Source organism: Diabrotica undecimpunctata, chromosome 9, assembly GCF_040954645.1.
Source record: "Diabrotica undecimpunctata isolate CICGRU chromosome 9, icDiaUnde3, whole genome shotgun sequence".
NCBI lineage: Eukaryota > Metazoa > Arthropoda > Insecta > Coleoptera > Chrysomelidae > Diabrotica > Diabrotica undecimpunctata.
This window is the reverse complement of record NC_092811.1, coordinates 9,226,344-9,239,717: the sequence shown is the minus strand read 5'-3', so window position 1 is coordinate 9,239,717 and position 13,374 is coordinate 9,226,344. Positions and strand designations below refer to the sequence as shown.

Below are 13,374 nucleotides of genomic sequence, written 5' to 3'. Positions count from 1 at the left end.
CTAACTCGAAGCGTGGTCAGAGGGTGGTTTCTGAAGATTTCAAGACAACACTTCATCCCCAGACAGCGAACCAAACGGACCTAGTGTGTTATAGGTTCTCGCCATCGAGTATCAACGAGATTTCCCTGGCTAAGAATCCATCAATATTCCAAAGGGTAAGTCTATATTCTTTGTACAAACATCAATAATGAGTAAGACCAGTTAATTTCGTTATTTACTGACAGTTGTATTTGCTATTTGTCGCTAATTTATTCACAAACAAAATATTACATTTTTATCTTTATAATTATTTATCTAATATCATTTAACCAGCGACCTCATTAAGTTTTATACAAAACATAATTATAAAAATGATACAAAGGACAATGTGAGATTCTTAAGCCACAATAGACACTGGAAGAGGAAGAACAGAAATAATAAAAAAAAAAATGGAGCAATACAAGGAGATGCGCTCTCAACAGTACTATTTATTCTATCACTAGACAAGATGATACAAAAAAGCTGTCAAACGCAAGAACTATAAACAAGAATGCCGTAAACCTTCGAAGAAATAGAAAACGAAGCCAAACTGAGAGAACTGGAAATAAATGAAAATAAAACAAAATACATTTGGGTGAACTAGTCAACAAAAGAAATGAAAGTGTAGATATAAAAAGCGGAATTCAAGCGGGAAATACAGCGTTTTATAGAAAAAAAAAATGTTAAGAGATAAGAAGATAAGCCGAAACACAAAAATAAAAATCTACAAAACAACCATAAGACCAATAGTAGTATATGCTGCAGAAACATTTACATTAACAGCAAGAGAAGAAAGCAATTGAAAGTTTTTGAGAGCAAGATTATTAGAAAAATACTCGGACCAAAGAGGGAAAACGAAGAGGATGCAAGATAATGGATGAATCACGAAATACAAGAATGGATGGCTCTAGAGAACATAGTTAGAACAATAATAGTATGGAGAATTGGATGGTATGGACATATAATGAGAAGAGCGAAGTACAATCCGTTAAGAGTTATAACGGAATGTAAACCACCAGGTAAAAGAATCAGAGGAGGACTCAAACTAAGATGGAGACAACAAGTGCAATAGAAAAGACAATCAAAGAGAGAGAGAGAAGAACTGAGAAAAGTAGAGGAAACAGCGAAGTTATACCAGAAACTGTAAAACCAAACCAAACCAAAAAATGGATCTTCAAGTAAAAACAGCTTCAGCTTCTTCGGGAGCTTATAGCTTGTATATCTATATATTGTTTGTTAATTGGCATTTTGTTATTCCAATTTGACAGTTGTCTTACTTGGCTTCGATTTTGTAGGCAAATAGCCATATTTTCGAGGTGAAAATTCAACTGCTAACAAAGGTTTTAACAAAAAATGTATATCCATTGTTATTTATAGACGAGACATTTCACAGTATTAAAGAAAGGAAACAATATAGGCTATAGTGTACTTTGGTGTGTGTGCTTATTTCTTATTCTTAGTAGTCTTTGCTAGGAAATAATAAAGACCTCAATTCATTAATAATAAATTGTATTCCTTTAGTTTTAAATAATAAATACTTTTTTAAACGTTAATAATAAATTAAAAAAGCTATTAGTCAGAACACTGCTTTTTTTGTGGATGTAGAGAGCGTGTAGTAACAACTTTGCAACGAATGTTTTGAAGACACTTGTTATCACAGCCTTCTTTCAGAGATGCATCACCAAGGCTGACATAATTCCTGGAAAAACACACAAAACTTAGAATATAACGTTTCATTAAAGTTTTTTCAATTAATTTTAAACAAAATTAAATTAATTACTATTTAAATGGGAATAAGCCACAATTAAATTAATAAAATTAAATAATAATTTAAAAAAGGTGGTTAATAAACATTGATAAATTAAACAAATTTTGTTTTTTAACAAAAAGGTGGTTAATGTAATGTAAATTTAAGAAATATTAATTTCTTCTTTTGAGAAGAACAAAAATTTAAGATTATAGGTATCACAGAGGGTTAAGTTACAAAATAGAAGAACATAAGAGATAATACAAAGATACTGTATCAAGAATTTAATTTGTGACGATAGAAGCTAAGAAGTCAAAGCAGAATCTTCTCTTTTAGTTTCTTCTTCTTGATGTGCCTATCCGTTACGAATATTGGCGATCATCATGGCAATCTTTATCTTACTTTCAGCAGCGCGAAAAAGCTGCACAGATGTTGTATTGAACCAGATTCTCAGGTTCTTTAACCAAGATATTCTTCTTCTTCTGGACCTCGTTTTCAAAATATTTTTCCTTGCAGGATGGCTTGAAAAAGAGCATATCTGGATTCATTTCGCATAATATGTCTGAAGAATTGTACCTTCTTTGATATAATTGATACTCTTCTGAGGACCTCCTCATTTGTGACTCGGTCTGTCCACGGGATCCAAATGCGGTCAGTCCAAATGCTTCCAGTTTTATTCACATATCCTCGTTCAAGGTCCACGATTCAACACTATAAAAAAGGACAAAGAAGACGTAGCATCGCAGCATTCTTACTTTTGTATCAAGAGAGAGGTTGTTACTCTTGAAGAAGGCTCCCATCTGATTGAAGGTGGAGCTAGCTTTACCGATGCGTGCTCGAATCTTCTGGTTGTTGATCCATTCTTTATTTATTATGGTGCCGAGGTAGCTGTAGTGCGTCACTCTTTCTACAGAAGATTGGTTGACGTAGAGTTAACCTTCTGTTCTGTAATACGTAATTTTGTTCATAAGAACTTGTAGGTCTTCTAAGTTGTCCTCAAACACTATGGTGTCATCTGCATATCTAATGTTGTTTAGCCGGTAACCATTTAGTAGAATACCTTTTTCAGTTTCGTGCAAAGCTTCGATAAATATTCTTTCAGAGTACAGATTGAAGATTAGAGGAGAAAAAATTCAGCCTTGACTCACTCCACGCATGATTTCCACATAGTCAGTGTGTTCACCTTCAAATCTGAGATTTGCTGTCTGATTCCAGTAAAGATTTCTAATTATTTTCAGTTCTTGGTTGTTAATTCCTGCTTCTTTTAGTATTTGCATCATCTTGGCGTGCTGTACTCGATCAAACGCTTTCTCGTAATCAACCAGACATGCGTATACGTCGCAGTTGACGTGTCTGCATCTCTGGAATAAGACTAATACTGCCTCTCTAGTACCAACAGCATTTGTGAACCCGAACTGGTGGGGGGAAATTTGACTTTCACACAGCTTATGAATAGCTATATTCTTATGAATTATCTTTAGGAACAATTTTAGGAGATGACTCATGAGGCTTATAGTACGGTAATCTTCGCATTTTCAGGCTCCTGGTTTTTTTGGAAGTACAATAAACTCAGATTTCAGCCATTCTGTTGGTATTTCTCCAGAGTTCTATATGTTGTTGAATATCTTTGCGATTATTGCTATTGATTCGTTGTTAATTAGTTTGAGTAGTATATAGTATCTACATAGGCCCTGATAATATACAAGTCTGCTTGTATATTATCAGGGCCTGCCGCTTTGCCATCCTTTAACTATGTAATTGCCGAATAAACTTCCTGCTGTAATATTCTTGGTCCATCATTGACCTCTTCTTCTAGCTCAAAAGTGTTATCTCTTTGGTCTTCAAATAGTTTTTCTAGATATTCTTTCCACGTTCTTATTTTACTCTGTTTGTCCAAGATGATGTTTCCGTCAGAATCAGTTATATTTCCTTTCTGCCTTCGTCTTAGTCCCCCTAAGTTCTTTAACTTTCATATGTACATTGTGGCTATCGTACTTTGACTGCAGATTCTCAATTTCTTCACATCTTTCCTTGCTTCTTTTTTTTTCGCTTCTCTGATTTTCTTTCTTTCGCTTTCTTTTAGTTTGATACGTTCTAAAGTTTTGGCATTCATTTTCCCATGTTAGCTTCCTCGGTCCGTTTGTTAGTAGATTGCTCTGAAAACTTAGGGTCTTTTAACACCATCGCCACAAATTGGCAAGAAAACGACACGGATACCACATAAGAGCGCATAAAATCACGATACTATGCTATGCCGATGATGCAGTACTAATTGTTGATAACGAAGATAACCTACAAAGGCAGCTCCACACCTTCAATATCACAGCAAACAAACTTAATATGAGAATATCAGTAGAAAAAACTAAATGTATAGTGATCAGTAAATGCGTAGATGCAAACTAGAAATAGACGGCAAAATTGTAGAACAAGTAATGAAATTGTCACAGGGATATAAGAAGAAGTGACAGGGATATAAGAACAGAGACCAAAAGACAAGCATCAAAAGCGGCAAGAGTAAGTGGTTGCCTCCGAGAAACCATATGGAGAAACAAATATCTGACCATAGAAAGCAAAATGAAAATATACAAGACAACAGTAAGACCAATCCTAACATATGCAGCGGTGCAGCGGAGACAAGGACCAATACAAGAAAGACGAAAGAACAAATCAACAATATCAAAATGAAAGTATTAAGATCAATAGCGGGCATATCGTTAAGAGACAGACAAACCAACAGAATTATACGCGGACTATACAAAATTCAAAATATTAACAGGTGGATAAAAACAAAAAAAAACTGGAACGAACATGTAAACCGAATGGGACCAGATAGATTAGCGAACATCTGTAAAAACAACAAGCCGTATAGCAGAAGACCCGTTGGAAGGCCGCCAAAAAGGTGGAAAGATAATGTACAGTCAACAACGACTGAAACAGAAGAAAGAACAGAGGAAAGAAGAAGAAGAAGCCACAAATTGGCCGCAATGCTCCTGTAGTGATACCATTTCATTACTTAAATATAAATAAACATACCGATAGTATAGATTCATAAAAGCTGTATCGTTAAACAATCTATCGGCAAAGACATCAAAACTTTTCGGTGATAAATCTGGTAGATTGTAAGCTTCTTTCATAGAATATAACTTTTTCCATGCTGGACTCCTATTTGGATTGAGATTAGCTTCGGTCAAATTGAAATAATACGTGTCTACATCGAGGATATCCTAAAACGGTTAAAATATTTTTTTTGTTAATTTTATTATTTTTTATATTTTACAAATACAATAACTTTTTTAAATTTCCTTGGTTTATCAGTCTGGGTTAATAAAACAGTTTATTGTTGTTCAAACGTTTCGACGAATTGCTATTATCCTATTATCAATAAACATTTTATTATTTATAACTTAGGCTATATACATGTTAAAATATTGGTATTTACAACTAAAAACATAGATTAACAGCAAATTATTTATTAACGAATGATTCGTACGTTTTTTTCTTCTTCCTTTTAGCCTTTGATCGTCCATTTTTGGACATAGGCCTCCCCAATTCCTTCAATTATTGATCTCTAGTCTGAGCAACATACCTCCAATTTATTGCGACTATTTTTTTGACGTTAAGTTAACATATGTTATATGAAGGCATGTTTAAAGATGTAAGCAGTGTTAGTATCGTAGTAAAGGTGATCACAATTAATTAAATTATAATATATTTTGAAGACGTCCTTGATCTTTGAAAAAAAAAAAATAGGAAGAACTTTAAAAAGAGAAAGATTACAGGAAGACGTATTAGACCATTAAGACCCATGTGTGGGGAACGGACCACCAAAGAAGAATATCCTCACAGTTTCTTCTGCTTGTAGTAAAAGTCGACTCATGGAGCAGCAATCCTGCTGCCCTAAACCCTAATTTCTATTCCCCAAACCCTTACCCAATATGTGCGGTATAACCCTAACCTAAGGTTGAACCTTTAACAAACAGATAGTAGAACACCAAAGGGCTTTCAATAATAGAAAAACAGAAAAACTTCACCTTAAAGATCATAATCATTTTTTTAATAACCAATTTCAAATTCTTTACATTCAAAATAAATTGGAATTTATGGAATTAACAAATTAAAAAATATAGATATAATTCCAAATGATTAACTTGAGACCAACAATTCTTTCCTCCTCAACATATGTAGTTAAAGACTATAAAGTGTTAGACGTATCACAAAAACAAACATCTCCAGACGCAGATGCTTTATGTAAGTTTGCTCAAAGTCACCTTGACATAGTCAACAGGTGGTGCGGGCGATGGAGAGTAACACCTAACCCTAATAATTTACAATCGATTCTTTTTAGACACCCCAATCTTAGCGGATACCTTACACACAATTTAACCGCAAAAATCGACTCCAAATGCTGGGACGATCAACTCCAGCTCCGTAACTAGATAGAGCACCTCGGTGAAGTGTTCACAGAAACACTAAACTGGAGGGCTAACCTGGCTGCAACCGGTAACAGGGTGAGAAGAGGAGTCGGTTTAGTCAATGCCCTCTGTGGTAAATTCGGACGAACACACTCACGTACACTCATACACACATACAAAACATTTATTAGACTTGTGATTAAATATAGAGCAAATATATATGCCATGTTCAATCACCGCCTTACACAACAACTGATGGGCTTGGAACGGGGAATTATATGTAAACTGCAAACGGCACGACTATCCCTCCTCCCTCATCTCATTAACTGTCGAATATCCAGCCCATCAATGAGAGGAGCTCCTCTATCAGTAGGAGTTATACAATCAAAACCATCCGTGACCAAAATATCATTAAAACTACCTGCTCATCCTTCGGCAATGTATTCATCAGACACCTCAAACGTAAACTCCCATTTCTACCCACTATAGCTAGCAACGAACGACTCTAGCCGTAACTAATAAATAGCTCAGTTCAAGCTTTGCTACGGACAGGGAGGGATCGGTTTTCTGTGGTTTTCCGATCCCATTGCACAATTATATCTGTCTAGTGTGAGGTTACAGCTACAGCCGTCTTTTACACGATTTATAACATTTATATATTTATTAATTAAATTCATTCACAATTCATAACTATAGCATTTTTCATATAAAAATGCTTGCACGTCATTCAAGATTTACGACGTCAGAACCCCACAGCGTTGCCAAAACATCAGAATAGTTAGTAAGTGAGGAATTTTTAAAATGTCAACTATTTGTCAAACTATTATATTAACAGTAAATAGACTTAGTTTTAAAACTACTGCAACACACTAAAATCCATTAGAAAACATTTTAATACAAAATTATATATTCTAAATTTTAAACTTACCTCTTTTAGGGCTTTAATAGTAAAAACGTCCCTTCAGTATTTCTTGTTCAAAATAATCTATCTTATATGAAATCTTATCAGCTTTCTACAGACAATTTATTTGTTTTGGCATAGCACAATCACAATACACAACAATAATTAGTTTTTAAAGCTATTAATCTAAATTTAATATGTATTTATAAATACAATTTATTAATATATATTATATTATGATCAAATTGTGCAAGAAATCAAAATATAAACAAAATTCTTACTCTAAAAAAGCGGCAACACTTTATACACTTTTGCGACACGCTAAACTGTCAATAAAATTGGAAGTATTCCTGAATCAGTTGCGTACAATTGTCTTATCTATTTAATTAAAATTATTATTTTGTAGAATATTCGACTTAAAGACTTATTTCATAAAATTTATATTATTAATAATAACAAATGTTTTTGGTTATTTAATCAATATAAATCTAAAATTTCCAAAATAATGATGATTTTATTTTTCTGATTATCACACCATGTTGACGCCTATGAAAGATCGAGCAGTTGCGTATGGGTTTCGTATTATTAGCTGTATTAGGAAAATTTGAACTCTAATTTTAAATATAAGTGACGTCACTTTATATAAACATCTAAACACATTTTTGAACTCCACAAGGAAACAAAGTTCCTGTATTTGGCTGTATACCATATATTAAAAAATTTTGAATAAAATCCTTTATAAAAAGGTATGGGCTATGTTGAATTGACAAAACGTTTTCGGAATAAATATTCCATCATCAGTGTCTAGTTAATACATGGATGTAGCCACTAAATATGTGGGTAAAAACCCTTTAAAAATTATTAAATAAAATTTGGTTTACATTATGTCTAATTTACAGTTAAGATGTTAAAGTTACCGTTGGATTCTTAACATGGCGACATATGACTCTACATTAGTTGCGAGTCCTGAGACGGTATGTCTACGAGGACTTTGTCAAAGCAACTGAGTTGAGATTTTATTCAAAACATTTTTGAACGTTATTTTTTTTATTTAGATTTAGTGCAATTCCGTTATCTGTGATGGCAGCAATGAATTGTTTCACGAACCATTGTCTCCAGTCTGAACCAGAGATATGTAAGAGAGGCTCTCCTATATATCTCTGGTCTGAACACTGGTTTACATTGGGAAAAAAAGTGTACCATTTATATATGACGGGAAGTGTAGAAGGGTACATAACACTATGTCCGGCAAGTCCACATGGTGTTGTTTACCTCTGACTGGAAGTGGACTTGGTGTTTATTAAAAAGTCGGTAACTTGCCGTAAAATTGTCTCTGGACATAGTATGGTTTACCTATGTGTAGAGCCAGAAAAGTTATATTCAAAAGTACAATAATCTAAATTTCGATAAAAATGGACATAGTGTCCTTTACCTCCGAGGTACACAAATGTATAACCAGTTTTTAGAATGCAATAAATGAAATACAAGAGGAATATAAAAACATCCATAGTAATATTAGCCAATTTCTAATTCTTATAACCGATCTATGTTAGGCTCGCAGGTTTTGGTTTATTTCCTGTAATAAGAATGATATCGATGTGAAAATTGTACTTAACTTACTAATGTATCCGGATCAACGTGCATTATTTTGTAATTTGGATTATATTGCACATACGGCGTTAAACTTGCTCCATTAAAAACTATATTAATAGGATTCTTCTCCTTGTCATAGAATATTTTTAATTCGTCAGTGTGCGTATGACCAACAAACTGTCCTTTTATAATATGAGCATATCTAAAAATAGAAACAAAATAGACCTTACAAAAATACAGAAGATATTTCAAATTTAAGTAACACGTGAAAGTACTGTCACATACAATAAACGGAAAAAAAGGAAGTCCAGCATTTGGGTACAATTTTGGGTAATGTAAACATTAAACCAATGAGATATTCTGTCTTTTAATTTAAATTAACCCTTAAATGCCCAATCGGGGTCACTATGGGACCCCAGACATACATTTTTGGCTATAATATCTTTATTTGAAACATTTGGCAACCGCGCAATCAGGTATTTGTGTGGACGTGTCTCCTACGTTTTCTGTTAGTATACCACGAACATTCGTGAGGTGCAGTGGTCTGTAAGAGAGATTTAGATAAGTGGGGTCTCGCTGTGACCCCGATTGGGCATTTAGAGGCACCAGAATATTTTTATTATTTTTAACATTTTTCGTCAGTTAACATTGAAAAATGGACCGTAAGAGAATGAAAATGACAATAAGCGACCAAGAACATGAAAAAATTATCCGAAATATAGAAGAAGGGATATCAGACTCCGATTTCGACTATGAGATTACCGACGAATCAGATAGCGAAGAGCAAGATGTTTTTGAGGAAAATGTTTCGGAAACTGAGGACAATTTAGAAGTCAACAGTGACGAGGAATCAGATGCAGAACCTACCGAAGTGGACGATAATATTAGTGAGGTTAGTGGTCCAACATATACATCCAAATCTGGAATGCAGTGGAATAGCCTACCTTTCGTGAGATCCAAGAGGCAACAAAAAAATATTATAAATGTACATCCAGGCTTAACAAACTATAGTAAAAATTCCAACACGTTTTTAGACTATTTCAATTTATTTTTGACCGAAGAGATGAAGAATGTCATATGCCTTCATACTAATGAAGAAGCTGTTAGGCGTTATCAAGAGTGGAACGAAAAACATCCGAATAACAAAAAAGAGTGGACGGTACTTACCAACAATGAACTGGATAGCTTTTTAGGAGCACTTATCAAAGCTGGTGCTTTAAGGTGTGGGAAAGAATCGACACGAGAGATATGGTCTACAGACACCTCAATACGCCGGTCATTTTTTACAGCCGCATTCGCTAGGAACCGATTTGAAGAATTATCGAGTTTCTTGAGGTTTGATGACAAAGTGACCAGGCTGGAGCGAAAGGAACAGGATAAGTTAGCGGCGATACGAGTAATTTGGGACATGTTCGTCTCTAACTGTGACAAAGCCTTTGAACCATACGAACATATAACCGTTGACGAACAGTTAGTGAGTTTTAGAGGAAAGTGTCCTTTTAGACAATATATAAAATCAAAACCTTGCCGCTATGGGATAAAAATTTGGGCTGCCGCGGATGTTAAAACATCTTATTTATCAAAACTTCAGGTGTACCTTGGAAAACTACCAGGTGGTAGAATAGAGAAAAATCAGGGATTTCGTGTTGTGAAAGATCTGGTGGAACCATATCATGGCAGTTGGAGAGGAATTACAACTGACAACTTTTTTACCAGTGTTCCTCTTGCTCAATATCTTTTATCTAAAAACCTTACTTTACTTGGGACCGTCCGCAAAAATAAACCTGATACACCACCACAACTAAGTTTGACAAAAAGACCTGCGGAGTCGTCAATATTTGCTTTTACTAAAGAATTAGCTATGGTTTCGTACATACCTAAAATACACAGGATGGTACATCTTCTTTCAAGTCAACACGATAGTGATATAATTTGTCAAGACTCTCAAAACAAACCCTTGATGATTTTAGACTATAATAATACCAAGGGTGGTGTTGATAATGCCGACAAACTGATTAGGGAATATTCCTGTAAAAGAAGAACTGCTCGTTGGCCATTCAGGCTCTTTATGAATATTATAGACATATGTGCACTAAATGCCTATATTTTATACATTGAAAAAAATCCTGATTGGAAGACAAATAATTTTTCACGAAGACGTATTTTCCTGTTACAATTAGGGGCTGAGCTTGCTCGAAACAACATGGAAAAAAGAGCGAAATATATAAAACATAAAGCCTATGCAAAATCTGCTCTAAAAGATTGTGGCATACCAATGGTAAACCCAACTACCGAAGTTGCAACTCAATCCGTCCATTCAGCTAAGAAACGTGCTCGTTGTTACCAGTGTCCGCGAAACTGTGACAGAAAAGTGAATACCGTTTGCTCTTTTTGCAAAAAATTTATATGCCAGGTGCACAGAAAAGAAGAAAAAACTATTGTATGTAAAAATTGCAACTAAAAGTTATATGCTTATATTATTATTTAATTTTAATTTTGTTCGAATTGAAAATAATTTGTGTCTAGAAAAGCCGTTAATTTTGTATGAAAAATAAATAAAAATTATTCAAATATGCTTAAAATTATTTTTAACCGTGTTTTCCTTTTAGTCAGTGCTAAATGACGTTACTAAATTGAAAATTTTAGTGGGGTCCCTAGGAGACCCCACATGGGCATTTATGGTTATTTTCATATCACGGGCATTTAAGGGTTAAACAAAGAAACCCGTTTTGGCCTAGCTAAAAACGTCCACCGAGATCGCCTTGTACGATCAAATTGGCCTCCTACACCGTCAAAATCAAAACGATCTCTTAAACTCTTCGCTTACCGGGATAATTTAATTTTCCTCAAATCCTCGACTTTCTCTCGCATATCCTGATCGTTTCGTTCGGACAGAACAAATCTAAATAAAAAAAAAATACAGCGATTGCTATAGTTTATCGGCATTTGCTAATGTAGATAAACAATTAGATTATGATTATTCTCTTCAAAGATTTTAAGATGCAATTCGAAATGTTAAATAAAATCTTTATGATATAGAGTGGACAAAAAATGTTACAGTACTAGATAAGAAACATAGACATAAGAACTCAATGTGGGGAGTGAAATATAGTAACATAAAGAAGATCTATATGACATATGACATTAGTAGTAAATTCACGTAGGAAGAATGGAGAAAGATAGTTACTCTGAGCTGTGGTAAAGGAAATACCACTTAAAGGCTACTAAAATGAATAATAGACAGTCAAACTCTTAAGAAATATTTCAACGATTAATCCGTATTAACATAATGAAAAAACAAGAGGAATGTAATGTATACTACCTTTGGACTATTTTATTGTAGCTAACCTCCCATGGCTCTATACATTCTTGATTACCGACCGATATATGAGCCAGGATGTGTACGAATTGCCCCTTTTGCTCTGATTCTTCTAATTCTCGGATCAGAAATTGTAGTTGCTCTTTTATATACTCTGTGTCTAATAATAACCACCTAAAACAAACAAAATCTAGTAATGTACATGATACGAGGTGACTTGGTGACTAAAGTGTAAGAAGAAAGCAATATCTATGGAAGGCGATTCCAAAATGTTATTTATTTATGTGTCATATGAAATTTGTCCCTTTTTTAAGTAAAAGTAATTTCTTGGGTCTTAGTCGGAGAAGACGATTGGGCAGACGCCAACTGAGAGATGGTTCTAATCCTAACCAAATTTGGTTCTGAACGGTGCTAAGGTACAAGTCTGCCGGTACAGCAGATTTAATTCTTACCCATCTTATTGCCTGGCCTCTCTGGCATGTCTGTTTTTCAATATTCTTCCAGTAAGTTGTCGTTCCATCGTTTTCGTGGTCTTCTTATCCAGTTCTTGATGTTCTCCACCTTGCATCTATGTTGTATATCTGTACTTCTAGCTCTGTCCCATAGTGTCTTACCATCAATTTTTCTAAGTGTTTTCATCTCTGCTGTTTCTAACATTCTTTTTGTCCTCTCTATTTCAGGTCTTGTTTCTGCCTCGTATGTCATTATTGGTCTCATGATTGTTTTGTAAATTCTGCTTTTCGTTTCTTTCCCGATATTTTTATTTCTCCATACTGTTTCATTCAGGCAGTCTGCTCTGTTTGTTCTATTCACTTGATCTTTCACTTCAGTTTCGAGCTTTCCGTAGCTAGATAATGTGATGCATAAATATTTAAACTCCATCAGTTGTTCTATTATCTGACCTTCCAGCTCTAATTTACATCTTAGTAAATTTACTGTTTAGTAACCATGCATTTTGTCATTTTTTGGGGAAATTAATATTCTGCCGGTTATATTAAATTGGTGCAGCATACGTTGTAAATCATCTTCACTTTGAGAGAGTAACATTGCGTCACCTGCATAGCAGATTATTTTAAGTTGTTTTTCTCCCATTTGGTATCCTTTTTCAGTTCTTACAAATTAAAAAAATCGGTTACTAAATATATAAGTTTGTAAATTATTTAACGGTTGCATTCGTACATTGGACAGACGCATTAATATTTACATAGGTGAATTATGGCACATGAAAACAGTATAAGATACAATAAATAATACAACGTTATTAAATAATGTTGTTAAATCATTAGATGTTAGTCACTGTTCTCTGTGTCACATTCACAAAGAGTATCATAATATATTTTTTATATAAACACATTTTGTGAGGCGGTGACGAAATTGATAAATG

General features: G+C 34.1%; 1 protein-coding gene across 3 annotated transcripts in view; it reads right to left on the bottom strand.

Annotated features, from left to right (window-relative positions):
- Positions 1–1,498: 1,498 nt before the first annotated feature.
- Positions 1,499–13,374, bottom strand: part of LOC140450132 (sphingomyelin phosphodiesterase 1-like) — a 40,319-nt gene continuing 28,443 nt past the window's right edge. For 2 of the 3 annotated variants that reach the window (XM_072543570.1, XM_072543571.1), the window contains exons 9-12: positions 11,994–12,164; positions 8,699–8,873; positions 4,799–4,989; positions 1,499–1,717 (exon numbers count right to left, since the gene is read on the bottom strand). In XM_072543570.1, coding sequence (XP_072399671.1) covers positions 1,591–1,717; positions 4,799–4,989; positions 8,699–8,873; positions 11,994–12,164 — 664 coding nt within the window. In that variant the 3' untranslated portion in view covers positions 1,499–1,590. The remainder of the gene's footprint in view (positions 1,718–4,798; positions 4,990–8,698; positions 8,874–11,993; positions 12,165–13,374) is intronic. The other variant, XM_072543569.1, reaches the window with a different exon arrangement.